Genomic DNA, 27,666 nt, shown 5'->3' with positions numbered 1-27,666 from the left:
AATATTTAACGTAGCCTATCACATTTTGTGCTGCTCCCGCTCACCGTAGCCAGGAGCAGCAGTGCGTAGCACACGCTTCTTGATTAGACCAGGATTCGAGCCCGTGACCACCAAATACGGAGGATGCGGAAAGGTCAGGGAATGACCACCGCATATCCCGGAGCAATATGGCCTTAGTTGCTAATGCTCCAAATAACAAACAAACAATATTGTGCTTGACTTCTTTCAAATTAATACGCTTTTAAACTTGACAATTTTATATAAATTTATTTATTTCGTAGTTGCATTTTGCATTGTTTGTAAGTAAACAAAACTATTATATTTGGAGGGCAAAGTCACATTTTATACATAGTGTGTTGATCAATCTAAGTTTGTTGCTTAGTGCACCTTAGCTCAAATTGTGGAGGAACCCACCACAAGTTACCTTGGTTCTGCACTACTGTAAATAAAATATACTGCTTCAATGGATGAATTCATTTCTGTTTCATTTAAAGTGTTTGCCACTACCCAGACTTGAGTTTTGATCCTATTTGGGATTTCATCAATGGAAGGTAAAAGAATAAGAGTATTTGTCATATAGTGCAAGGAAGCCACAGGGCTTTTTGTTGCACTAGAAGAAAAAAAAAAAAAAAAACAAGTATATAAGAAAACACAAATCATATATGCTTCTCACCTCACAACGGTAACTATCCAGTTGGTCTTTGAATTTATTCAAACTGTCAGCCTCAACTATCTGCGAGGACAACTTGTTCCAGCAGTTAACAACTCACTGGCTAAAAGAAAACTTCCTACAGGTAGGCAATTTTGAATACCTTAAGAACTCCATCCATTGGAGTCACACTTGAAAGTTGCATCCAAACCCTGAGAAATGTTCCATAATCATATTTGTTTTTCAATTTACTTGGATGTTCTTAATTCATATTTTGGTTTTCATTATAAGTGCATAAAATTCTCACCCTTTGCTTTTGTATATAGCCCATAATGTACTTGTACAGTTTTGTTACATTTAGATTGTTGATAGTTCGAGATGTACTAAAATATGTTCTCTATAGTTTCTAATTGGATGTTACTTATCATTCTCTGTAATTAAAAATAAAATTCTAATTCAAAACAAACTTTTTATTTATTTGTAGATGAACTTGGATACAAATCCATACGAAGCTGGACTCGATTTCTTCATTAAAGTACAAAAGAAAGCAAACTTTATTGGAAAAGAAGCTTTACTTGATCTTAAAAGGCAGGGTATAAACCGAAAACTTGCATATCTTAAAGTAAGTACAGCAGATGTTGATCCAGAAGGAAATGAATCTGTTTATTGTTGTGAAAAGGTAAGCAACTAATGTGTGCTCTCTTGCTTTATCTTTAGAAAGTAAAGAATGGTAAACTACTTAGAAAAACATCAGTGAAAGAAAATTTCTGTTTTTTTTTTTTGTTTTTTTTTTTAATATGATAAAAAATCTATAGAGATGTGGCAAGATATTTCAAAAAAATATCAGATATCTCATGTCTTTCTCATTAGAGCTATGTCTTTCCTGAAGAGAGAATTCCAAACGTGTATGCAGTGTTTTGGATGTGTGACCCAACCCTTGCCTTATACAATGGAATAATCACCTGTCTGTCTGTCTCTCTATTTATCCAAGTTCCTGTATTTCATTGACAGAATCCCATGGGCTGTTTAAGTAGCTTGTTTGTACTTTTCAGAGAATTTCATGTCAATCACCCCTAGTTTTTTTTCATATTCCACTACTTTTCATTTATCACTGTTAAACCTCAACTGCCATTTTCTAGCCCATCTGCTAAGTTTATCTAGGTTACTAGATGCCCAGATTACTGTCATTAACTACTTTTCCCACTTTTGTATTATCTGCAAAGTGAGACATCAAACTCAAAATGACGAGAGTACAAAAGTGGGGCATCATCAATTGGAGCTGTAATTAGCCGATCTCAGATGGTGTTTTCTTCTTGAATTGTTATTGGTTTTCCAACCTGAGAATAGAATAGACGTATATAAATTTGCCTTTATCCAGCGATTCATTGTGGAAGTTGATAGTTTAAATTATTATTATTATTATTAGCCACAAGGAAGCAGGAAGAACTGTGCAACCTTGTGGAATGAATGGATAGGTGAATGGGAAATGGGTTTTTTTTTTTTTTTTTTTGCTGATGCTGTATAAGTTTGCTTTCTTGCAACATATGCCACTAATAATGTTAATGCTAATAATATTGACAAGGATATCCAAGGTAAGCTGTTAAAGTTTGCAGATGATAATCCCAAGGGCTCATCTGGTGAGTATGGGCTTGGCACACCCAGGATCCTGAGTTGTATATCATCATTCTTCTCTTTCTTGGTGATTCCCCTTCTACTTTTGACACACTCTCTCAGGGTAACTGGGGAATTTTTTTCTTTTGGCTGGTGCAGCATAAGCCTCAGGCTTCCTTGCATCATATAGCTAATAATAATAATATAAAAATAACTATATCAGGAATAAATATTAAAAACAGTAAGGGGGCCAGCAGAGACGTTAGAATCTTGCTCACTACATTGGTCCATGAAGATCATGACCAATAGCCACTCTGACTTTTATCCATAGTAACTTTCACTGAATGCCACATTGATCCAATTTTTACAAGTCATACATGTGGTACATATAAAAGGCTTTACTGTGAAAAATCTAAATATTTGAAGTCTGAATTATTCTTTGCATCCAGTTCTTTTGTGACGGCCTCATAGTAGTTGATCAGCTTGGAAATATATGATCTCCCTTTATCAGACCAATGCTGTGATTGCCTTATGGCTTCACTCCTATCAATATGACCTTGGATTACTTCTTTAACTATCGATTCCATTATTTTCCCTGGCATAGTGGTTCAACTTACAGGTCTGCAGTTACTTAGAAAACTTACTTCATCCTTTGAATAGGAAATAACATTTGGTACCTCTCCTGAATCTAAAGACACTCATTATGATGGCTAAAGATTTAACTAGTTTTTTTTTTTTTTTTTTTGCAGATTTGTTTAATAAATAAATTTTCTGTTTAAAATCTGGGATGACCACATAAAATCAGAGGAGTTCACAAGATAAAGAAATACAAGAACATTACAGTATTTATTATAAATTATATGCAAGTAAATGGGATTGAACCATGGTCACTCAAAGCATTTGTACTTCTGTACTCATAAAATTGGAGAGATTCGATCAGTCCCAGGTACTTTGTTCAGTTTAACACTTTTGTTTGACTTTTCTGATGACCTTTTTTGACCTGGGATTGAAAACCACAGAGACATTTTTGAGCTTTCCACTATGATTGAATTAATCAGCCTCTGGTGAAGGTTGCTTGACAAAAATAGATGGTTTTTCTTCTGTCAAAGTGGAAGAAAAAGTTTCAAAAGTAGGATAGTTTCCCCTCCAAGTGAATTAAAAATCCGAAGCTGCATATTTGCATGAGAAAGCACTTTCTTTTCTGTACTGTAAAATAATTTAATTACCAATCCATATTAGGTACACTTCTGTTAACACTGTCTCTTAAAATCTCATGTGAATTTTGAAACAAAATATTTAATTTATCAGCAATTTGTACATCAACAGTTAGGCTATTCATATCTGGTGGGCCAATGTGATTCATCCCTTTCCTTATAGAATTAATATATGCAAAGAATTCCTTCTTTTCTTTATATTAAACACTCCTCAGCATCCCTAACTGCTTGAATTACTTGAAGGACCAGGCGCTTCCGTAGCCAGGTGAGCAGGAGCAGCAGTGCATAGCACACGCTTCTTGATTAGACCAGGGTTCGAGCCCGTGACCACCAAATATGGAGGATGCAGAAAGGTCAGGGAATGACCACTGCATATACCCGGAGCAATATGGCCTTAGTTGCTAATGCTCCTAAAAACCAAATAACAACAACTTGTAGGACTTCCTTTGACAAATCACAATCATCCCATGCATTTTTCCTCTCTGTCACTAATCTCATTAGTTAATCTAGCATACATTTTGGTCTAAACATTGAACAATCTCTTAGTTGGTATAAACTAATCTTAGTGTCCCCTACCACTTGGAATTTACATTTTTTAACATCAGTTGGTCCCACTGAACAGAATTTAAAAAATATCCGAGACCATTATAATCACCTTTGTGAAAAGAAAATCTCTTTACAGCAAAGGTTTTATTCCCACATCAGTATACCATGACAACTACCACCTAAATTTTTCCTTTACTTGATGATTCTCAATACATGATGAACAGACCAAAAATATTTTCTTTCATTTGTGCTTCTCTAATATGTTGGTGTAGAAAGTAGTCATTCAGCAACCAACCAATTGAGTTGCCAACCCACAAGTTCTAATTGATATCTGGAAAGTTAAAATCCAATATGACAAGACCTAATTTTCTTGCCTACTTGAATTTGGCTGTATAGTTGTTCATTATACTCATCACAGTCAGTCTATAACAGACCCCCAACTCTCATTTTTGCTTTTTCAGTGTTTGTCACACTAGAGTGATTCAATATTGCAATGGCAACCTATCTTTGCTGGTTATACTGTTTTATTTTATGTACATCTTGAAATAAAAGCAGTAGATGATCCTCCACCCCTGAACACATCCCATTTGACATTTACATTTTTTAACATCAGTTGATGGCATTGAAAAGAGTTTAAAATGTCTGAAACCATTAAAATCACCTTTGTGAAAACAAAATCCTGTCATAGTCTTCTCTTTGCCCTTGTCATGTATGTACAGAATGAACTAATCATGATACAGCCAGTCCTCGTGCAATATAAACAACATGCCCTATGGGAAAAATAGCGTTAGGTGCCGACCACCCAAGATTTAACACACATTTGTAACCAAAACATTACCAAACACAATAAATAATCGTAATAAAATATTGCTAATGCTTTTGTTTCTATCATAAGCAAACTTGTTCTTTGTTTGATTTTCTAACCAAACAGATGACAGCCGTTCCATCTCTTCCAATTCTTTGTGTCTTGATCTAATAGATTTTAATTACACTTTGAGTTGTTCCTGTTATGAAAGTTTTTTTTTTTTTTTTTTTTTTTGTTAGTTGTTAGCGCATCAGCTTCTATGGTCATAATGCACCTCCCAAAGTTTTTGCATTTTACTCTGATCCAAGCCCAAGGTGGGATTCAAACCCGCAAATTTTGGCTTGCCAGGCAGGCACTTTACCCGCCTGGCTAGCCCAGTCGGCAGGAAATTTGTTTTTATTTTTCTCTGCATTCTTTCTAATTCTTGGCATTGCCTCATTTAGGCCTGTAGCATATGCAATTTAACATGGTCTTTCACTTCACTCAAAGCGTTTCACAATTTCGTATTTTTTCTCTATCGACAGAGGTGGACTGGCCATAAGCCTTACCAGGAAAACCCCAGTGGGCCAGTGTGGTTTTGGCCATAAATGCTAGTATGAGGCCACTACAAATTTTCACGGGTAAGAATTTTATGGAAGTGTCTTCACCAGGACACTTCCTTTTCACACCTTTTAAGTATTTTACTCATTTTTAGGGAATAAAGCACAATTACAAAATGAGGAGGCACGCTTGATACATATAAACAAAGCTGCGCACATGTAGCAACTGAATAAACAACACTGTAAAGGCAGAGACACTAACACCTCACTAGCTCATATTTTACTAAAGCACATTTCTGGAGATCACTACCATAAAACAATAAAAACAATTTCCAGTTGCGTTTCTGTTAGTGGAATATGTTATAAACTGGTAGTAAACTCGATCTAATTGCATTTGCAATAATACTGATAGCTGGAATAAAAGGTTATTATAATGAAATGCGTTTCCCCTTCACTGATATAAAAAACATAAATACATTTTCAGAATCTTTTCTTCATTCCTATGTTGCATTCATTTGGGGGTGATTCCGCATTTGACTGCCATTTCTTGTAAACACAAAGGCGAATCGTGCATAAGCGAATTCGGTTCATGTTATATACGATATCGTTCCCCTATTTATAAATTATGTATGATTGAATTTGTGTAGCGTAAACACGTGTTATACGAGGACAGTGTATTTGAATCCAGCACCCCTGATATCAGAATGACACCAGATTTCTGTCATGACTATAATGTTAGTATTTAGCGATATAACGATTACTTCAGACCCATCAAATTTATTTGCTATACTCCTAGCATCACTGTATAAGTAAATAAAATATATGTTTTTAATAACTGTTACAAAGCCTATAATTTTTATTGTTATTAATGGCAGATATATCTTGGTCCAATGCACCTGTCCTTATTACAAAGGATATTCTCCACTTCCTTATTGATAGTCACTGAGAATAATTACTTCCTTTGGGATCAAGTGCATCCTGCTTGTGGTAATCCCATCATGCAGCCAGATGCATGAGGGTAGGGTGTAATGTTAAGGTGGGTAGCTGAGCACTTAATGGGTCTCAATTTAATTCTTTTGAGGAAAGTGTGACCCCTTTCTTCAAGTACTCAGATTCATCTAATGAAATACTAAATTTGAATTTAATTTTCTCACTTAGCACATACAAAGGTATCTCTTCTGGCAGTATAATCAGGCTTGCACACAAAGCACATATAATAATGCCTTGATTCATAGAACTGCCCTTGGCAATTCGTACCACCACACACCAAGGCATCTTCACTGCACTGGGTTTTATGCTTTTCAGCTATAGTCCCAAGCATAATTTCTGTTAAAAAATATATTAGTCCTACAGCACTAAATGCTAGTACAATAGCAATACTACATAATTCCCAGCTACTACAGCTATGTATGTATTACATAAAATTTATAAAATATTACAGTATTAATTATGTGCCCATAGAACCTCGCAAAAGAAAATATTATACTGACCCTCCTGTTCTGTTTGTGAATTGCAAATTTCTGTGAACTACAGGGTACCTACCTTCATATCTTGAGATATATGAAGTGAGATTTTTTTAATTATCTTTTTTCTAGATAATACATGATTACAGGGCACAATTCATACTCCCCACCTATATATTTTAACAGAAATATTTTTGCTTTACTGCTTTCCTTGGTCTTAATAAACTACTTAATTATTTTCTTTTCTGCCTTTTTACCTTTGTGCAACTGAATTACATTGAATACAAAGCACTATTACAAATATATGAAGACCACGATTCATCATCATCCAGTTCTACTTCTGTATATTCTTCACCTATAACTACAAAATTCATCATTGAAAACTTCAACTTGTTCAGGATTTGTGCATTGTGTTGAATGAACTGATTGCAGAAATAAAATGTTTAATTCAGTCTAAAAACAAACCCTTTAACAACAACAACAAAAAAAGTCACAATTCAGATAAAAACTTTAAAAATTTATATTTATTTCAGGTTGTAGGATACACCACTTCAGGTTCCTACAGTGAAAATATTAAACACAGCATTGCTTTTGCATATTTACCATTGTTCCTAACTACACCAGGAAGTCAGCTTCAGGTAGAATTGCTAGGAAAGTTTTGTGATGCTATCGTATTACCTGGTCCTCCTGTTGATACTGATTCTGTTAGACAAAGAAAGGCAAAGAAGACAAAAATATAGAGCTTGGACTGGTCCTGGTCTAACTCCCCCTACCATTTATAGGATGAGGAGCAGAGCTTTTTTCCTGCCAGAGTGCACCGGCATGCTGTTCTGGAAGTTTTAAACTTGTATAAATAAAAATCTTTATTTTTATTTGTATAAATAAAAATATTACTAATGCATAAATGAAATGACACTGACATAGACAGTCACAATATTTAAAAAATAAAAAATTCCCCATTAGGGATCTTCTTCCCTGCTGGGGAAGAATGGCAATCAAAAGGTATTCTATACCTTTTGATTGCCATGGCATTCCAGAAACTTATTTTTTACCAAAAAAAAAAAAACCCAAGGAGGAGTAATATTAGGGAACATAACATTAACTAATCAGAAGTCACAGGAAATGAGTAAACAAATGCAATCTGATTTCATAAATTTACATGGCACATCAGCATATAATATAAAAGTCAAGTTGTATCTAAAAATAAACAGGTTTAAATGGAAGCTAGAACTATTTGGAATTGCTGCTCTTGTTTGTTTTTCCACCGCACCGCACTATTAATTTTATTTAAAGTTATTGAAGAGAAAATACTTTATTAAATTTGTTTAATTATTTTTCATAGTGTTTTATATATTCTTTCATTGAGTCCAAAATGTATTTTAGATAAAACGCAAGTTCTTTGATGACATTTTATTTTTCGTAGTTTCTAACATATGATTTAAATAACAGATCCAATATCAAAAGTAACAAAACTGGCAGTGCTGTACTGCCAGTTTAACAAAATGAAGAATAAGAGAACATTAAAAAACACAGTTTGGAAGAGTAGATAAGTTCTACTCTTCCAAATGCCATAGAAGAATATTCACTGAAACATATTTCATAAAGTTCTTCAGAGCTGCCATAAGCAATTTTGAAAGGAGTCAACTTCAAACAAGAACACCATCTTTTCAAAGGTGATACCTTAAAAGCAAACTCAGAAAACAGAGTTAACTTTAACTAGCCCTGGTCCCATCCAGACTCATAAAACTAAGCATTGCAGAAGAAATAGGTTTTCAGATTATAACAAAATTGAGTTCAAGTAATCTTAGGAACAGAAGATGAAACCAAAAACAACCCACATTGTAAGTAATACTTGAAGACCATCTTAATATTTTAATTCTAATATTTAGACCTTGTGCTGCTGCTTCATGTTTTATAAAGTCTTTATATGATTTTATTAAAATAGTTTTTAATCTTTAAACCTTTGTAATTCACTGTAAAGCTTACATTGCGGCCCATAGCTCAATAACCCAGAGCCTAATTCTCAGTAAGTTTATCCTGCATTCTTAGTAATTGATCTATAATCAACTATTCACATTTTTTTTTTTCTCTATAACCACCAGCATATACCAATAATTACTAAGTTTAACATCCAAAGCACATGGAAGCTATAAGGACAACCACATCATTTTAACAGACTTGTGAAATAATAAACAGCATCCACTGAGCCTGGCTTCTCTTCCTGTGATGTAACTGCCCCAGTTTGATGGTATTTGCTTTAATTGAAATATTTACAGAATAGAGTGCCAATGAGTCAAGATTTTCCTCACCATCACTTTCTATCAACCTGCCAAGCATGTCAGACATCAATAGGAGTAATCTAACCTTCCAGTAAGAATACTTGTGAGCTCTTTGTACTCTGAATAAGCTTTAGTCAGCTTCCACTGCTACTATATGACAGAGCAAAATTAATTTTTTAAATAGAAAAAGTGAAGTAAAAATTTAAATATTTACAATTTTTTTTATTATTATTATATATATTTTAATTTCATAGTGTGTCCTTTTCCAAAATATTCTAGCAACTTCAGGGATTATATGTATTTCTTTTGAGCTTAAAGTCTTTTAAACTGACTGGCATGTCAGCAGTTATGGCTGTGATGAAAGGATTTAATATCCAATCGTTTAGTTTTTCTTCGTTCTTGATATGCAGAAAATGTTGTGTGAAGGCTTCACTGAGAGGCATCAAGTGACATTTAATTAGTTTAGTCACACTGACACTTACGGGAACTCCATTCTGAACAGTGAATTCGTTAAGATTCGGAAAAGCTGCGATATTCCCATCCTTGCTACGTTTTGCCCACAACAATAATTTACTAGAAAATTTTTATTTTACTATGTATCTTGAAAATATTACTGCCAAATCCTTGAAGTTGGAGATTAAGTTCATTTATCTTGCTGAAAATATTTGCAAGATAACTGAGTTGTGAAACTTCAATGCTTTTGAAATTAGATACATAATCAGATTTTATTTTTTCTAGGAATTACTTCACTTCCTCCCTCAGTTAAAACACATCCATGGGAGAGCCACCTCACCTTGGTATGCAACGATAGGTAAAAAATCTGATGAGTCACCACTTAGCTTAATAATGGCAATAGCAATTACTACAGAATATGGTTAAGTAAAAATTACTTTTCAATTGTTCTAAAATATTTTTTTTTTTTTTTGTTAGTTGTTGGTGCATCGGCTTCTGTGGCCATAATGCACCTCCCAAGGTTTTTGCATTTTATGCTGATTCAAGCCCGAGGCAGGATTCGAACCCACAACCTTCGGATTGCCAAGCAGGCACTTTACCCAGCTGGCTAGCCCAGTTGGCGTTTATTGTTAATCCCTTGTGTACCCCCAGGAGTACGCGCACCCCCGGTTGAATAACTGAAGTAGAGAACAAAAAATGAAGTCTGGCAAAATAAGATTTTGCAGAGCAGTGAAGTTTATTTTCACTGAAGAGGTGATTGAAAGAGAGACTGCATATATTAAGATACAAATATCTGAACTCAATCTGAATAGGGTAAGCAAAGATTTTGTAAATCATGAACTGGTACTAACCATAGCAGATGGAAAAATCTGCAATGCCATGACAAATATGTGTTCCACATAACTGTATATTTGTAAGGTGAAACTGACAGAAATGAACAATTTAGACCTAGCATTACAGTTTTAGCCTATTGTTATTGCACTGATGGATGCAATTTTTTCAATGTTGTTAACATATATATCAGTTACTAGCTGCACGTTAAGACTTATCAAGCAAGAGGAGCAACCCAATTCATAGTACAAAATAAAAAAGAAATTATTGACAAAGTGAGAAGAATTATGGACCAGGCAAAACCTGGTTATGATTCTAATAATGATGGAAACACTGCAAGAGCATTTTTGTATAATCCCTGAACTAACATCAAGAAATAACAGCATTAAACAAAGAGCTAATTTGGAATAATTTTTAAGACCAGCTGAAGCAGATACAACATCAGTGCTGAGAAGTTTAGCATTTACACTAAAGAAACTGCCAGCTTATTTATGGCTAATTATCCATGATTTTATATGCCTGCAAGTGTACACAAAGTATTAATTCATGGGAGTGAAGTTATTAAACATGCCATATTACCAATTGGACAGTTAAGCAAAGCCCAATAGGCAAAAAATAAAGATTTTAAATTTATTATAGAATACCATACAAGAAAATTATCACTTATTTCTACAAATGATTATATTCTAAGCTACTTACTTTTATTCTCAGATCCAATAATATCAGAAAATTCTCACAAAAAAAAAAAAAAAAAAAAACTAAAGCACAAAAAACCAGCTGATTTTTTTAATAAAGATGTACTGTCTTTACGTGACAAACCAACATTTTCAATAAATGAATCAGAAACACAACTAGGTTGTGAAACTGAACGAAAAAAGTAACTTTCAGTATGCCATTAACTAACATTTGAGTATTATCCTATCCTATTGCAAATTTCATAACACTGCACTTCATACTGACTAATTTTTCTCACTGTTATTTTTTTTCTTGTGTCAAATTTGTATTATGATGTAATTTACCAGCTATTTTATCTTTATAACTGATTATTTGAATGTTAACAAAAAAGTTAAATTATATCATACTAAAAACCATAACTAGACCACTGTGTGCTGCATTGAAATCCACACTACAATGAGAATATTTTGTGTTTATACAGATAAACTCAAAAATAACTGTCTATGAATGCTTTTACAATAACTGCCCACTTGGAAGAATGTTGAGTGTTTTGGAATAAATCCAAATGTGCAGTGAGAGTGAATGACAACATATAGAGAGATGCCTATGCACATGGGAGAATTTGTTTTTGAAACACTTTTTTTCTTTAGAAAAGCATTATATATATATATATATATACATACACACCCACTCAATGGTGTCTTTCATCCTGATATCATCACGTGGTTACATTAAATTTTCTTTCATAATGACCACAGAATATTTTCTTATCTATTTCTGTATTACTATTTTTCAGATACTCATTTCAAACAAATTTTCAGTTTATCATTTTAACTAAGCATCAGAGCCTGATGGAATAAGAATATCGGTTAAATACAGCTTGCAACTCCAAAACCTTCATATATAATTTCTACTTTAAGCAACCCCCTCTATGAAAAATTGTCCTCTGTTAAGTAGATTTTTATCAGTTTATGCTAAATACACCCTCTATCTGCACTGATTTTCCTAACAAACACCAGGCAGTACAATTTAACTCCACACATGTTTATCTTGCTTAGATTAAGCAAGCATATTATTATTGTAATTGTAAACAAATTTAATTCTGTGCACTTTAATGGTGTACTATTTTGAAACCATAGGGTAATGTTTTTATGGCAAGTGCAAAAGCATTACTGTAGTTTTAAAAAATACTTTAACGTGAAAATATTAAAAAACAATACTACATGTTAGGGCTGTCTAACCTTAGGTAATTCCAAGGGCCACATCCAGAATAATAAATACATTACAGATATTAAAATATTTGGACAGTCCTAATGTTAGGTTTAGGAAGCACTTCTAAAATTTCGTAATAAAGGAAAGTCACGTTGCTTATAAAAGTTTTTATTGAAACAGTAGACGATACAATTGTTTATAATTATTTCATTTTAACGAGAGCTCTGTGGTTGTTCGTTTTCATTTTAACGTCGCTATATCAATGCTTGTAGTTGTCAATCGCAGTAAATGTGAAAGTGATTTATCAGTCAATGAACATCTGTATTTGGATTTTATGAATTTCATTGTTGAAAAAGTGCTTCACAAAGATATGTGCACCAAGCATTGAGCACATCTTCAGGCCAAAGTCCTTCAATTCGGATAGCACTCTCTTAGTAATGATTCTGCCAGTATAAAAACGGTCAGATTGCAAATCACACAATTGCAGTCGGAGGTCAGATCTTGCTTTTTCAATGCTGAGAGTCAGTGGTTGAATGAAAACTGAAATATCTTCTATTTCCTTAATATTGTAAAAAAAAAAATAAAAATATTATTGGCCAATGTTGATTTAAAAAGCTTCAATTTACTTTTAAAACCATTCAACTGACCATATAAGTTAGCAGTATTCTGTTGTTTTCCCTATAGCTTTAAGTTCAACTCATTCAAATGGTTGGTCATATCTCAGATAAAAAGGTGGGATTTTGCATTTGATTTTCAAGTTCTGTTGTGTCAGACTTCACTTCGTTTTTAAGAAATATGGGTATTTCTTTCCGAATGGCAAAAAAGCACCCCAGACATTTTCTGGCACTTAACCAGCGAATATCAGAATGGAGGAGCAAATTGCCATATGCAGCATCCATTTCGCTCAAGAAATCGCAAAACTTATGATGGGTCAGAGATCAATAACCTCCTCATATAACATTGGTTACTTTTACAGCAACTTTCATGGCATAGCAGAGTTTTGAACTGCTTCGAAAACATCAGTATCTTTAGTAGTCCTATGCAAAGATATAAGACTGAGCAGTTCTTCATTAATAGTAAAGTCCTCCTGAATAGTTCAAACAAAAATTAAAAGTTGACTTACGCCTGCTTGATCAGTGCTTTCATCCAGACACAATGAAAAGTATCCACATTTTGCCATTGAATTACCAGCTTTTTTGAAACATTGATCCATGTGTTCTACACATCTTGCAACAGTCTGATTGAGATAATGCCAGTTTTGAACTTCTCAGCTAATTTCAGCTCATTAAATTCTTTTGCCATTTCAATTGCACATTTCTTGACAATCACACTGTCACTAAAAGGCTTTTTTGCTTTTGCTAACTCCAATGCTACTTTGTACAAAGCTGCAAGGCTAGAACTTTGTGCAATGCTAAGTTAAGCAAAAAAAAACTTATTTGATGCATCAATTTCTTCCCATATTCCGTAATAACAGTGCTTCTTGATTCCCCAATATACATCTCAAATCTCTTACTGTGTAATGTAGTGTAGTGTTGTTTCACATTATACTCTTTAGGCACTGACAAAACTTGCATGCAAACAAGACATTGAATTTTATTCTTGTTGTTTGTAATCAAATAGTCTTATTCCCATCAGCTTTGATACACTCGTTTTCTTTCTTTGTGTGACATGGTTGTTCGACGATAAGTAGAAAATAACACGGAAATCAATTGCAATGCATATCTAGTAATTTGGTGAACCCCTGGTGACACAACCTTGGTAAATGAATGACACTAACAACGAGTGACCCATCCCGGAGCATGCACGTTGAAACAAGATATCTAGCATGGATGCAAAAAAAAATGCACTCTAAGTCTTGCGTACAAGGTTTGCACTCGCAAGTAGTGTTTTGCGATGAGAGCTATATTTTTTTCATGCATGAAAATCAAAAGGCCTAACCCACAGGAGGGCAGCACAAAATCATTCCGCGGGCCATGGTTTGGACAGCCCTGTTTTTTGTATTAAAAATTAAATTTTCAATTTATTATAGCAAACCCACAATTCCAAACGAGGAACTGTTTATAGAAAATCTGATATACAATACAGTACTATTAACAAGCACTAGTTGAGCTACAAAGTGAAAGTTTCATATGTATGCATGTAATACCATAAGTGTGATGTCCCCTGTCTACAGCTTTTGTCTGTCTTTGACTTTGTAAAGTTTCCACAAGTTTCTTCTTAAAGAAAGTACAGTGCAGTACATCAAAATGTTTTAACTTAACTTTAGAGTGCTCAACATAGGATTTACTCTACAGTTTTCTTAACATTTCTAAATGCTGTGTAGTCTTTGTGGCATAATTGTTCAAAGAAAATGAATCCACACAGACAAATTCTGTTTACTGAAAACATACCTTGGGTTTAACCCATTATATACAATAACATGAATTCTCAATTACCTTTAAATAAATTATGGTACTATATATATATTTTGAACTTCATCACATTCAAATTTAGGAATGCACAATATTTTATAAATTAAACTACATTCACTCATCCTGTATCATCTGAAGTTGAAGGAGATGTGACAAGGCTAGAGCTTCCTTGGCTACAAGAACTGCTAGCTGCATTATTTTCTGAGGGTACAGTTATTGATGACTGCACTTTTCTAGTAGGGTTGGACTCCTTTTCATCTTGTTCTTCTTCTTCATCCAGTATATTAAATACACTACTGCACGCTGGAAAGAGTTTAATATATCCAGCTAAGAAAATATAAATTTATCATCAATAGCCATTTTCCAATTAATATGCACACAATTTATATGAAAATTAGATTTTATTTTATTTTTTTACTAGTTGAAAATACTTTACGAATTGTGTGCATAATTTACAATTTAATATCAATAAATCTTGCCCCTGAACTGTTGTGATCTTGTGCATTGAATTTTGTTTTTTGTGATGGACACCAAGGATCCAAGATTAAAAATAATAAAGTTAATGAAACAAACTAACATTGTATTCATGTAGTGTATTCAAAAAGAAATGAATACACTACATGTTTCAGATCATTATGTACAATAGTGCATAGTATATGGCAGTGGTTTTCAACCTTTTTTTAATAACGGTTACACGTAAAATCGTGTAAATAATATTTACACGATTTTCGCCGGTATCACAAATTAAAAAAAAATCTGTAATTTTCGTTTTCACAGTACAATTAAAAAATGTCTGATTCTCAAAGAAAACCTCACATTTGTTCAGAGCATTAAAAACATTATCAGAAACATTTTCACAAAACTGCAGACCCATATGAACCATTTAAAAAGCGTTAATCATTTCTTCGCGAATTGGCTTTTCTACGGGTTGTTCTGATGCGTCTTCAGCGTCATCATTAATTTCTTCATGATCATGGTCATGTCTAACACTGTTCGGCAGTATTTCATCTTCATTTGGATGTTCTGTTGTAGTCAGATCTTGATCTACATAAACATAACTATCCAGTGTTATTTCATTTGATGTTTCCGGAAGATTCTAATAATGTCCAAAAGTTTTTCAGTTGTGAAAGGGGCAATTCATCTCGGTAGTCCAGTTGTTGTTCGTCTTCTGTATTCAATGCAAATCCCGCTTTCAAAAAACAATTTTGAATAGTGTATTCAGTGACATCGTTTGTCCAAACTTTTGCCAGTTCAGAGATGCAATCTTTAAGGTTAATTGTAACCTCCAAGTTTCTATTTTCTGATAACGCATTGACAATCTTCATTATTATTCTCTTTCGATAATGAAATTTAAAATTTTTAATAATGCCTTGGTCCATTGACTGGAGTTTTGACGCTAAGTTTGGTGGTAAAAACAACAACTTCACACTTAAGTTTGGCTGGATGTGCTGGACAGTTGTCAGTTACCAACAGGATTTTACTTTTTTTCTTTTCTTATACGCCTGTCTAGTTTTAATATCTAGTTTTCAAAGATATCACTTGTCATCCATGCTTTTTTATTAAAGGTGTAGTCAACTTCCAAAGATTTTGTGCCTCTAAAACATCTTGGGTTTTTTGATTTTCCGATGACTAAAAGTCTTAATTTTTCACTTCCTGTCATATTTGTCCCAACTAGCGCAGTGATTCTTTCTTTGCTTTGTTTTCAGCCAAAACATTTATCATCCTTAAAAGCAAGTGTTCTATTCGGTAAACATTTAAAGAATAAACCCATTTCATCAGCATTAAAGACATCCTTAGGTTCATATTCTTCCAAAATCTTCTTTAAAGTATTATTCCTCCAAATGTTGCAATCTTCTTCGCGTACATTAACACTTTCTCCACAAATAACCTTTTCCACAATTCTGTGGTGCTTCTTAAATATATCTAGCCACCCAGTGCTCACATTAAATTTTGTATGTCCAAGGGACTCTGCAAATTTCAGAGCTGGTTGCTTAATTATTGGACTGGATATTGGTATATTCTTTTCACGTATCATTTGCGCTCATTTTAGAACAGCTTTATCAACATCTTCGTATATACACAACTTAATTCGCTTCTTGTCTGCTCCTCCTTCAATTGCATTTAAAATTGATTCTCGATTTTTTTAAAATCGTAGATAAGCTGTTTGCAGGTATGCCATATTTCTCTGTAACATCTTTTTTCTTAAAACCCTAGTCAATATCATGAAGAATCTGTACTTTATCATTAATACTTAAACACTTTCTCTTCAACATTGTTTCCACAACTGTAAAAATTACTTGACTGCAGCTCTTGCTGATACACACACACTGCAAACTTCGTGCGCTGGCCATATAGTGAATCGTTAGTATCACCTACTCAATGACGTTCACTTGCCAATTCAACAGTATCATGTGACCTTTCCTATCAATCACTTTAAAGAAATATACGACTGTGAATTTCTTTTATTCTGCTTTCATTCATATATACACGAAAGAAAATTTATGGTTAATGTATGCTGTATGTTACTTTTCAGAAAAAAAAAAAAAAAAAAAATACAAGAGCATATAGCCTATGTGTAAAGGAGTATTGTGTGCTTGGAGAGGCCCCAGTCACTCCTGGAGATCCTGACTATTGAGGCTGATAAAATACAAGAGCATATAGCCTATGTGATTGATGACAAATTGTTCTGAAAGAACAAAATAAAAAAAAAAATAATTCATGAATGACAGGAAGGTCACGTGGTACGGTTGAGGTGAGAAGCGAATGTCACTCAGTAGGCATTACTAAAATCCAACTATGGTAGCATTCTATGTATTGCCGCTGCAGCACGCTAAAGGTTTACCGCAGCGAATTTCGTTTTCCCCTGAGCCAACATCAATTTACAAATCTACCCTATTTATTGTAAAGTTTATGACCACTTTTAAGAAACCCATTTGGTTTTATAACTGTAACTAAAATGAAACAAAGACCGTCCTACGGGCATCAATGGCCATAAGTATTCACTAAAAGGATGATTAATTCCAGATGCTAATGCACAATTCGGAGGGAAGGGGGCCGTATATTTGAGTGGCTGTTTAGCAGTAAATGTTTGAAAATCTTCAAAAATGCTTTTCCTAATTTTTTTAAAAATTTGTTATAGAGAGACTAACACTATGGGGTTAATTTTACATGTAATTTCGTTTCGAGGTGCAATGTTGTGCAAAAAAATTCGTAATATAGAGAAATTCGTTAAATAGAAGTTCATAATAGAGAAGTTCCACTGTATATAATATATGTTATATGATAATTATTACAATAATGTAGCTATAAATAAAACTACAATTCATAATACAAATTATATATAATTTGTATTATATACAAATTATATATAATTTGTATATAATTATATATGATCTGTATACTGTATAATTTTATTCTTTATATAGAGGTACTAAATAAAGATCAATTATAGATCACCACAAAATTAAAAAAGATACTGTACATCTTTTTATAATGAAATAAATATATAAATTTTAAAAAATAAGTAACTTAAACCCAAATTACGTGGCACCCTGGTTGAAAACCACTGGTATATGGCAAAAAGAATATTCATTTTTTAAAGCTACATTAAAAATCAGAGTTAATGAATACATAGAAAAGTACAGCAATGAATGTATTACTCAAAATAAATCTACCATCTAATGCCTATAAAACAAATTTAAGAAAACTAGGAAGGTTGCAGATGCATACAAAAGCAAAGAGAGACTAAAATGGACATTTATGCTACAAGGAGCAAGAGCCTGAGGAGGCTTCAATCTCAGGGCAGTATATGTTTATCAGTTCTACTCATAAGGTGCTCAAAAAACATCACATATTCTTATAAAGAAGGTAGTAGTACATTACTTGCTGTGATGAGATCACACTAGTTATTTACAGTGGTTTATGGAATATGTAGCTCTTGAAAACAAGGTATTGGAAAAATATAGTTAACAGCTCCCTCGTGATAATTACCTGTCAACCATATTCAAGAATTCTGACTAATATTAGCACTAGTATGATGCAAGAAACCATTCCCTCTAAACATTTCTCCTCCTTGAATTCATTTAAGCTATCAACTTCCACAACAGATGGAAGTTTGTTCCAGCAATCAACAACCCACTGGCTACAGGCAAATTTCCGCTCATCTTTTCTATAACTGTCTTTCCTCGATTTGAATTTATGCCCCCTCAAGTTTGTAATCTGAGCAAGAGGAAGAATCCCATCAGAATTAATCCTGCTCAACCCATTCAAAGCCTTATACACCTCAATCAGATCACTCACAGGTGCCTAGTCGCCAGATGCTGTAATTTGCACAATTTGAGCCTTTCTTGGTAAGACCACCCCTTCGTCCTCCCCACCAATCTTGTTGCCCTTCTGTGTACTTGCTCAAGCAACTCTACATCTTTCTTAAAATGAGGTCTCCAGACCTCTAGGCAGTACTCAAGGCATGGCCTGGCCATTGCCTTATACAAAGGGATAATCACCTCCTTTTCCATACTAGCATAATTCCTGTATATCATTGACAATAAATATCCCATGACCTGCTCTGGCAGCCTGTCTAAACTGTTCAGAAAACTTCATATCTGACTGCACAATTACTCCCAGGTCTTTTTCATTTTCTACCTCCTGAAGTGTAGTACCACAAAAAAAAAAAAAAAAAAAAAAAATTGCGAAATCCCTGTGTTTTATTTTTTGGAAAATCCCTGTGTTAGTTTCTGTGCTATCAAACTTGTGCTTGTTTGAGACTATAAAAAATTGTGACTTCGAAGCATACAGTTTTAACTTTTAAGGTTTTTGTAAGGTTATATTGGTTTTTATTTGATTTTTTATAAATTTCTTTATAAACATTGACAAATGCAAAGTACAGCATATGGGTACCAGTAATCCAGGAGAAACATACCAATTGTGTGGTACTACACTCAAGGAGGTGGAGAATGAAAAAGACCTGGGGTAATTGTGCAGTCAGATATGAAGTTCTCTGAGCAATGCAGACAGGCTGCCAGAGCGGATAATGGAGTTTTGTCAATGATATATAGGAATTATGCTAGTATGGAAAAGGAAGAAAAGGAACAAAGGGGTGTGCTTACAAAGAAAGGCTAAAGTTCTGCAAGTTGCACATCTGGAGACTAGGCACCTGCGAGGTGATCTGATTGAGGTGTATAAGGCCTTGAATGATTTGAGCAAGCTCAATGCTGACGGGATACTTCTGCTTGCTCAGACTAAGAACCTGAGGGGGCATAGATTCAAATTGAGGAAAGACAGTTGTAGAATAGATGTGTGGAAGTTTACCTTTAGCCAGCAGGAGGTTGATTGCTGGAACAGACTTCCATCAGTTGTTGTGAAAGTTGATAGCTTAAATAAATTTAAGGCTGAAATAGACAAACATTTGGAGTGACCAGATAGACAAAACGGGAAGGGTTTTTTTGTTTTTTTTTTTGGCTGATGGTGTATAAACTTGCTTTCTTGCATCATATGCCTCAACTAATGTTAATTTTTCCAGGTATGTATTGCTAAACTTTGTTCTTAAGAACCGTATTGGAATAATTTCTTTTTTGTGAATTAAATTCCAGCCCTAAATTATGCCGAAGGAACTTAGGCATAATTTGGTTAATTGCCAATTTATTTAAAGAATGGTTTCTAAATTGTTTTGTGCCAGCTATGGAAAGCTATGCCATCCCCGCCTATGCCATCCAAAAGATTTAAGTCATCCAAATGTTGAAGTAATGTTCCTGCCACCTAATACAACTTCTTTAATTCAGGCATTAGATCAAGGAATTATATCTTCCTTTAAAACTCATTACATCAAAAAATCGTTACAATGGAGTTTGGAAAAAATTGATTCCGAATCTATTGAAGTGATGGAGGCATGGAAATATTTTTCAATTGTGGACTGTATCAGAATTGTAGCTCTATCACCTAAAGAAGTAGAAACCATCAATACGTGTGTGTTGGAAAAATGTACGGCCAGAGCCATTCATTTGGGAAATAGGTTGAACCAGCAGAAAACTGAATCGGGGTGATAGTAGAACTTTCAAAGTATGTAGGAAGGGAAGGTTTTGATGATTTGACTACTGAAGCTGTTCAAGAATTATAGGTAGAAAAATAGGTTGGAGAAGCAGATTTGGTGGAAATGGCATCAGAGGTAAACCAAATCAATTCAGAGGATGATAGCACAGATGAAAATTCTGAAGTTCCAAATTTTACACTAAAAAGCATACGGGAAGGAATAAACTTAGTTGAGCAATTAGACTCTTATTTTTTTAATGCAGATCCTTCAACTGAAAGGAGCAAGAAGTTATGGGAGCTTTAAAAATACTTAGCTCCATACCACACTATTTACAAAGATCTATCAAGCAAAAGCAAACAAACCCAGTTAGTGATTTTTTAAAGAGGGTGGAAGATACACGAAATCTAGATGCTGAAGAAAAAAGTTCAGAAGGTGAAGATATTCTGCAATAGAGAAAACGTTCTCGTTTGATTGTGCTTAGCAGCATTGAAGAGGAAAAAAATAAATGAATGTACATTATCTGGCATATATGTATCACAGTTTGCTCAGTTATTACTATTTTTAATAAAAATTAAGTTTCCGATAGTTATAAAAAAATATGTATGTATTTTTATTAGCTTTCGGAACGTAACCTGCCTTTTGCTACTAGTTCTTAGTCCTGCATAACACTGTTTTGCGCTACACGAGATTTTATAGGAACCTAACTACCGTGTTATACGAAGGTTACCTGTACTCTAACTTTCAATTTATGGATGAATTCAAATTTACCAAATACAAGAAACTGGCTAATGTTGAAATTGAGCAAAACACATCATCCTAAATGTGTTTCTCAAAATCTGTTTCTGAGAAAGAAAACCGAGGAAAGCAGTTTTTTTTTTGTTTTTTTTAAAGTACATTTCAGTGAATATACAGATGAACAGCAAATGGATAGGGGGTTGGTTGCTGCACGTTTTTCAATATGTTTAGAAGTGGATGGAAATGTAGATTTTACCAGATTTGGAATGGAGAACATCTTTCAAAAGAAAGAATCTGTGGATTGGACAAAAATAATTATTCAATCAAGATTCTATGAATAATTTTTTGTAAATTAATAGCCTGATTCTGTAAGGGCCTCCACAGCTGAGTGGTCAGGAGCAGGAATGCAGTAGCACATGCTCTTTGAGTAGACTGGGGTTTAAGCCCCTGACTGCTAAATACAGTGGATTTGCCAACCTGCACTGGACCAGTGCGGGTTAGCAGATTATGGTCCATTTCCCTCAACATAAATCGTTGAGGAGGCTTGCAGCATCCTGCAATGGATTGATAATAGTTGCAGTTTACCTTACTTATTTTTTTTAGACTGATTCTTGCTGATATTAAATCTGAACTTTGGAAATTTGAGTTACATAAAAATGGCAAACAAACTTATACTAACAATCAGATTAAAAAAAAAAAAGAAAGAAAAGCAATTTACCTGAAAATGCAGCTGGATGTTGCTGAGATAATTTCATCTTTAAGAATCTTTAAAAAATATACACATTACTTAATACTCTTGTGTCTCAAACACATCAAAATATGCATGAAGTCACAATTAACAACACGGAATTTTTTTAATGTAACGTAAAACCAAATGACTATTAACAACAGTAGATTTCAATAAGGAAGATAAAATTATCAAAAATAATATTTACATATGTAGTTTATCTCACATTATATTATATGGTAATCAAAAATCGGTTATCAAAAAGAAAGACAATAATGTAACTCCAAATGCCCGGGGGCTCACATTTGGTGAGTATGGGCTTGGCACACCCAGGGTCCTGAGCTGGATATCATCATTCTTCTCTTTCTTGGTGATTCCCTTCTACTTCTCTCTCTCTCTCTCTCTCTCTCTCTCTCTCTCTCTCTCTCTCTCTCTCTCTCTCTCTCTCTCTCTCTCTCTCTCTCTCTCTCTCAGGGCAATTTGGGATTTTTTTTTTTTTTTTTGGCTGGTGCAGCATAAGCCTCAGGCTTCCTTGCACCATATAGCTAATAATAATAATAATAATATAATGCTGATCACTTCAAAATTAATTAGCTAAATTTTCATTCTAAAAACTATTCAAAATATATTCAAAATATTTAATATATCTAAATTTCATACAACCACCTGAAATAACAGAGGTTGAGATCTTAAAAATTAAACTAGACCAATTTTCCTAATTATTATACATCAGAATTATATCAGATCCTTATGTAAGGAGTACAACGAAGTCTTGCATAACCCAGCTGATGAATTGAATAGGTACTTTGTATTGATCTTTACAATACAAAGAAACAAAAGCACCTTCATAGTGAGGAGAGGCTGTGAGAATGAGGCTAAGCAGTATGAAATTAGTGACACTGCAATTACAGGTTATTAGAAAAACTTTTGAGCCCTATGATCAAGTAAGGCTCCTGGAGTATATGCCCAGTAATTTTGAGAGAGAGAGAGAGCACTGAACAATTAAAATTAATTATAAGGGCATCACTGGACTCTGAGAAAGAGTCCTTTGGACTGAAGTACTGTTGTATTGCCAATACATAACAGTGGTTCTAATAGCTAAATGGGTAATTACAGATTTAGCAGTGACTTCAACAGTAGGGAAAATCATGGAGGCAGTGATCAGAATGCAATATACACACGTTTAGATAGAAATGGAACTTTGAAGGATACACACACTGTTTACTAAAGAGAAAATCATTTAACTAACCACCTGGTCAGCTATTCTGACAGTGCTGCTCACGAAATGGTTGCAGGAAATAATTTCCATACTGGTTATTTAGATCTTAGCAAAGCATTTAACTTGGTCCTACACAAGAGGTTATTGTATAAACTGGAACATGTTTGGATTATATAAGATCCTTAGATCACAGTTTTGCTGTAGAGCAGGAAGCAGAAGATTGTGATTAGTAGGTTACTCTTCAGACTGGGCTAACATTAAAAGTAGGATCGCTCAAGGATACAAGTAGTGGGACCACTCATTTGCGATTTTCTTAAATGGCATCAATAAATGAGCAGAGAGCATATTAAAATTTGAGGACGATGGCAAGATTGGTAGAATGGTAAACATTTAGTGCAAACTAGCATTCCTTCAAGATGACTTGAACAGTCTCCAAGCATGGTGTCGGAAAAGTGGTAGCTATATTTTAATGCTGCAAAATGCAAGGTCTTATACATGGGGAATAGCAACACAAAATAACATACACTTAGTGGAATTGAATTAAAAACGATAGAGGAAGAAAGGGTCTTGGAGTCTGTGAGATTTGAAAAATGACAACCATAAGAGGAAAGAATACATGGGCAACACAGAATGGTAACTTGGTACCTTAGAGGGGACCTGAATAAGGTCTATAAGGCTCTGAGAAGGGATAATAAAATGAATGAAGGCAAAACTTTCACCATTAGAAATGATTCAAAAACCACATTACAAATCCAAACTCCAGGGAAAGTGGTTTATTAGATTGTAGGAAGTTTGTTTTTGTCCAGCAATTTGTTAATTACTGGAATAAGCTACCTCTGTGGGTAGTTGAGGCTGACAGCTTGGGAAAATTCAAAGGTCAGTTGGACAGTATCTACATAAGGAGGGAAACATGTCAGTCATTTATTATTTTTCTTTATTTTTTGACTGGTGTAGCAAAAGCCTAGGGCTCCCTTACAGCATATGACTAATACTAATATAGCTGCTCATCAAAATGCAACATACATTCTAAAGAAATGCTGCACAGTAGAAATGTGGACTACAGCTTACCCAAGTATATTCTTACCATGTGTACGCCATATCCAAAAATTTCATTACTTCATCATTACTTCATATTGAATGCACCATGAATTGTCAAACTAATAGAGTAAGCTTATCCACGAAAAGATCTAAACCTCCCAAACGCTTCCTAGTTCATTTCACAAATATACGTGGTCTCAATTCTAATCTCAACAATGTCCATTTCCACTTGCAGTCTGCCAAACCCCATGTACTTTTCCTGACAGAATCTCATTTATTGGTTGATTCAACAACTGCTCATCTCAGTTGCCCAAATTATTCGCTGTATGATTCCTTTCACCTCAAAGGTGGTACGTGTGCATATGTCCATTCCGATATTCCATGTCAGAGACCTGGAAATTTGGAATCTCCTCTTTTCGATCTTCTCTGGCTTAAAATCTCTACCTTATTGTGTCAAATTCATCTGTTGTCTCTACCATTCTCCCAATTCCATTAATAACTTGGAGCTCTTCAACTTGACTTTCTCCAGTCAAACTTTCCTAACAGTGAGGTAATTTTCCTTGGTGATTTTAATGTTCACAACTCCAGTTGGCTTCCCTTTTCTAGTCACACCGACCCAGCTGGTCCAGATGCTGAGGCTTTTGCAATTACTAATGACCTTGCACAGACTGTTCATTTACCTACAAGGATACCGGACAATGCTAACCATACAGCCAACACGCTTCATCTTTTTCTCACAAACAACCCTTCTAAGTACACGGTCAAAGTGAGTGATCCTTTAGGCACCTCAGATCACAACTTGGTATTGTCTCTTCTCCAATGGAGCCTTTATCTCGTGGCTATTCCCAAACTCCTGTTGTTTGGCATTACAAGAATGCAAAATGGGATGACCTGCGAGATTCTTTTCTTTGGTCAGCCTTCTGATGTCAATGTTTACTCAGACCGTGTCAATGAAATTATTTTTGTAGGAATGGAATCCTTTTATCCCACACTCCACTTTAAAATCTCGTCCTTTATCTAAACCTTGGTTTTCCAATAAATGTGCTAAGGCCGTTCAGGAGAAGAACGTTGCATATTGTAATTGGCTTGTTTCCAATTCTTCATTTTCATTTTCTGCCTACACCAAAGCTCGCAACAATTGTAAAGCAGTTATTAATCAGTTCAAACTAGATTTTGAACAGGCTACGAGTAGAAAACTTGTTTCTTGCTCTAATGGTAGCTGAGCACTCTGGTCTCTTGTCAAAGCTATTTGCCACAACTTTTGCCCATATCTGCTCCCACCTCTGTCAAAACTAGATAGTTCTGTTGTCACTTCAGCCAAGGATAAAGCTGCCCTGGGGCTAGTTGGAACAAAAATGGGCTAGCATCCCATTTTCGTTCCAACTCATGTATTAATGATCTTGGTAAAACACCTCCCACCATTCCCAACGTGCTCCATTCAATGCCTCCTGTGATCTTCCATCAAAAGGATGTCATAAGGATTTTGACAAATCTTGATCCTAAGAAAGCTCCAAATCCTGATGCTATTTCTCCACTTGTTCTCAAAACCTGTGCTCCTGAACTCACTCCTGTTCTTTGCCGCCTTTTTTCACTTCCTTATTCCAAAGGTGTTTTTTCTTCTGCTTGGAAATTTGCTCATATCCAGCCAGTTCCTAAAAAGGGTGACAAATCCCTCCCATCCAATTATCGTCCCATTGCAATTACTTCTACTCTTTCTAAAGTAATGGAGAAATCAATTAACCGCCAACACTTTAACTAGAACCCTTCCATCTGATTAATGATTGCCAGCATGAATTCCGTCAGTGTCGACCCACTGGTGATATTCTGGCTTATGTTACCCATTTATGGACAAATTCAATGGAAAAGTTTGGTGAAACACAAGCAGTTGCTCTTGACATTTCAAAGGCTTTCGATCGTGTCTGGCATAAAGGTCTTCTAAATAAGCTTCCATCTTGTGGTTTGCCAACTGTTTTTTGTAATTGTTTTTCCAGTTTTCTCCCTCGCTCACTAAGGGTGATAGTAGATGGCTCTCTGTCTTCTAACTTCTCCACTAATGCTGGTGTCCCCCAAGGTTCATTTCTTTCCTCCACTCTTTTGCACTTGTATATTAATGACCTTCTTCTATTGACTGGAAATCCTATCCATAGTTTTGCCAATGATAGCACATTGCATTTGACTTTCCATTTTGAGTAAACTTGCCCTGCTCAATCAGCTTCAACTTCTCTTATATCTGATACCAATTCCTTAAATGGTAATTTAAGGTAATTCTCCAGTGGGGCAAAGACAACTTAGTTGATTTCAATCCTTCTGAAACTCAGTCTTGTCTTATATCTCACAAAAAAGGATTCTTCTGCTCCTATCCTTATCTTTGGTGACACTCCAATTTCTAAGCAAAATGATATATCTCTTTTGGGGATTACCCTGACTTCTAATCTCTCTTGGCACAAGCACATTACAAATATTGCTTCTTCTGCATCTAAAAAACTTAGTTTTCTCTTTTGCTCTCGGCGTTACTTTTCTTCCAAACAGCTGTTCACTCTGTACCAATCACAAATCCACCCTACCATGGAATATTCTTCCTACATCTGGGGCGGTGTCCCCAAAACCTCTCTCAGGCTTCTAGATCCCATTCAGAAGAGGGCAGTTAGGTTAATTAATGACTCATCTCTAACAGAGTCTCTTCACTCGCTGTCTCACAGACGTACTGTTTCTGCTGCATGCCTTTCCATGGGCACTGTTCTTCTAAATTGGCTTCTATAATTCCCGCTCTCTCTTTCAAAACAGTCTGAACACGTGCCGCCACTAGCCAACGTCCACTTACTGTCCAACTTCAAACTCGCAGAAGCAATGTTCATCTTCCTCATTTATTCATTCAACTGCCGTTTTCTGGAACAACCTCCCTTCGTATGTCTTTCCTGAAAATTATAGTCTACAGAAGTTCAAGTCTAATGTCAACAAATATCGTCTCTCATCTTCTCAACCCCCAACCCAAGCACAGTACTAAGTACTATAGGTTCTAATACCGCTCATGTTTGGAGTTTTCATAAAAAAAAAAATATATGATAACTAAGATGGAACTGTAACGAGAGACATATTTGAATAGAAGTGTGGCATAATTTATGTAAAAGATGCATAGCTGGTCACAATGCATTCCATTTATTCCATTAATATATTATGGAATAAATGGAATACAGTGTGATATATTTCTTTATTAATATGTATATACTAATATTT

General features: G+C 34.6%; 2 protein-coding genes across 3 annotated transcripts in view; one reads left to right on the top strand and one right to left on the bottom strand.

Moving 5' to 3' along the window:
- The window catches only part of LOC150089238 (dimethylglycine dehydrogenase, mitochondrial-like), a 220,916-nt gene extending 213,349 nt beyond the window's left edge, over window positions 1-7,567 (top strand). The window contains exons 15-16 of the mRNA XM_090388493.1: window positions 1,134-1,328; window positions 7,361-7,567. Of these exons, the coding sequence (XP_090244619.1) occupies window positions 1,134-1,328; window positions 7,361-7,567 (402 nt within the window). The remainder of the gene's footprint in view (window positions 1-1,133; window positions 1,329-7,360) is intronic.
- LOC150089237 (kxDL motif-containing protein CG10681) overlaps window positions 7,391-27,666 on the bottom strand; it is a 29,864-nt gene continuing 9,588 nt past the window's right edge. Inside the window, exons 3-5 of one of the 2 annotated variants that reach the window (XR_016547874.1) lie at window positions 22,167-22,213; window positions 14,713-14,991; window positions 7,391-7,657 (exon numbers count right to left, since the gene is read on the bottom strand). Coding sequence is in view for 1 of the 2 variants with exons in the window: in XM_090388521.1 (XP_090244647.1) it covers window positions 14,807-14,991; window positions 22,167-22,213 (232 nt within the window). In the remaining variant the exon portion in view is untranslated. The remainder of the gene's footprint in view (window positions 7,658-14,712; window positions 14,992-22,166; window positions 22,214-27,666) is intronic. The other variant, XM_090388521.1, reaches the window with a different exon arrangement.

This window comes from Mastigoproctus giganteus, chromosome 2 (genome assembly GCF_048544385.1).
Source record: "Mastigoproctus giganteus isolate SK-2022 chromosome 2, ASM4854438v1, whole genome shotgun sequence".
Lineage (NCBI taxonomy): Eukaryota > Metazoa > Arthropoda > Arachnida > Uropygi > Thelyphonidae > Mastigoproctus > Mastigoproctus giganteus.
Note: the sequence above shows the minus strand (reverse complement) of the source record. Positions and strands in the feature narration are given on the sequence as shown.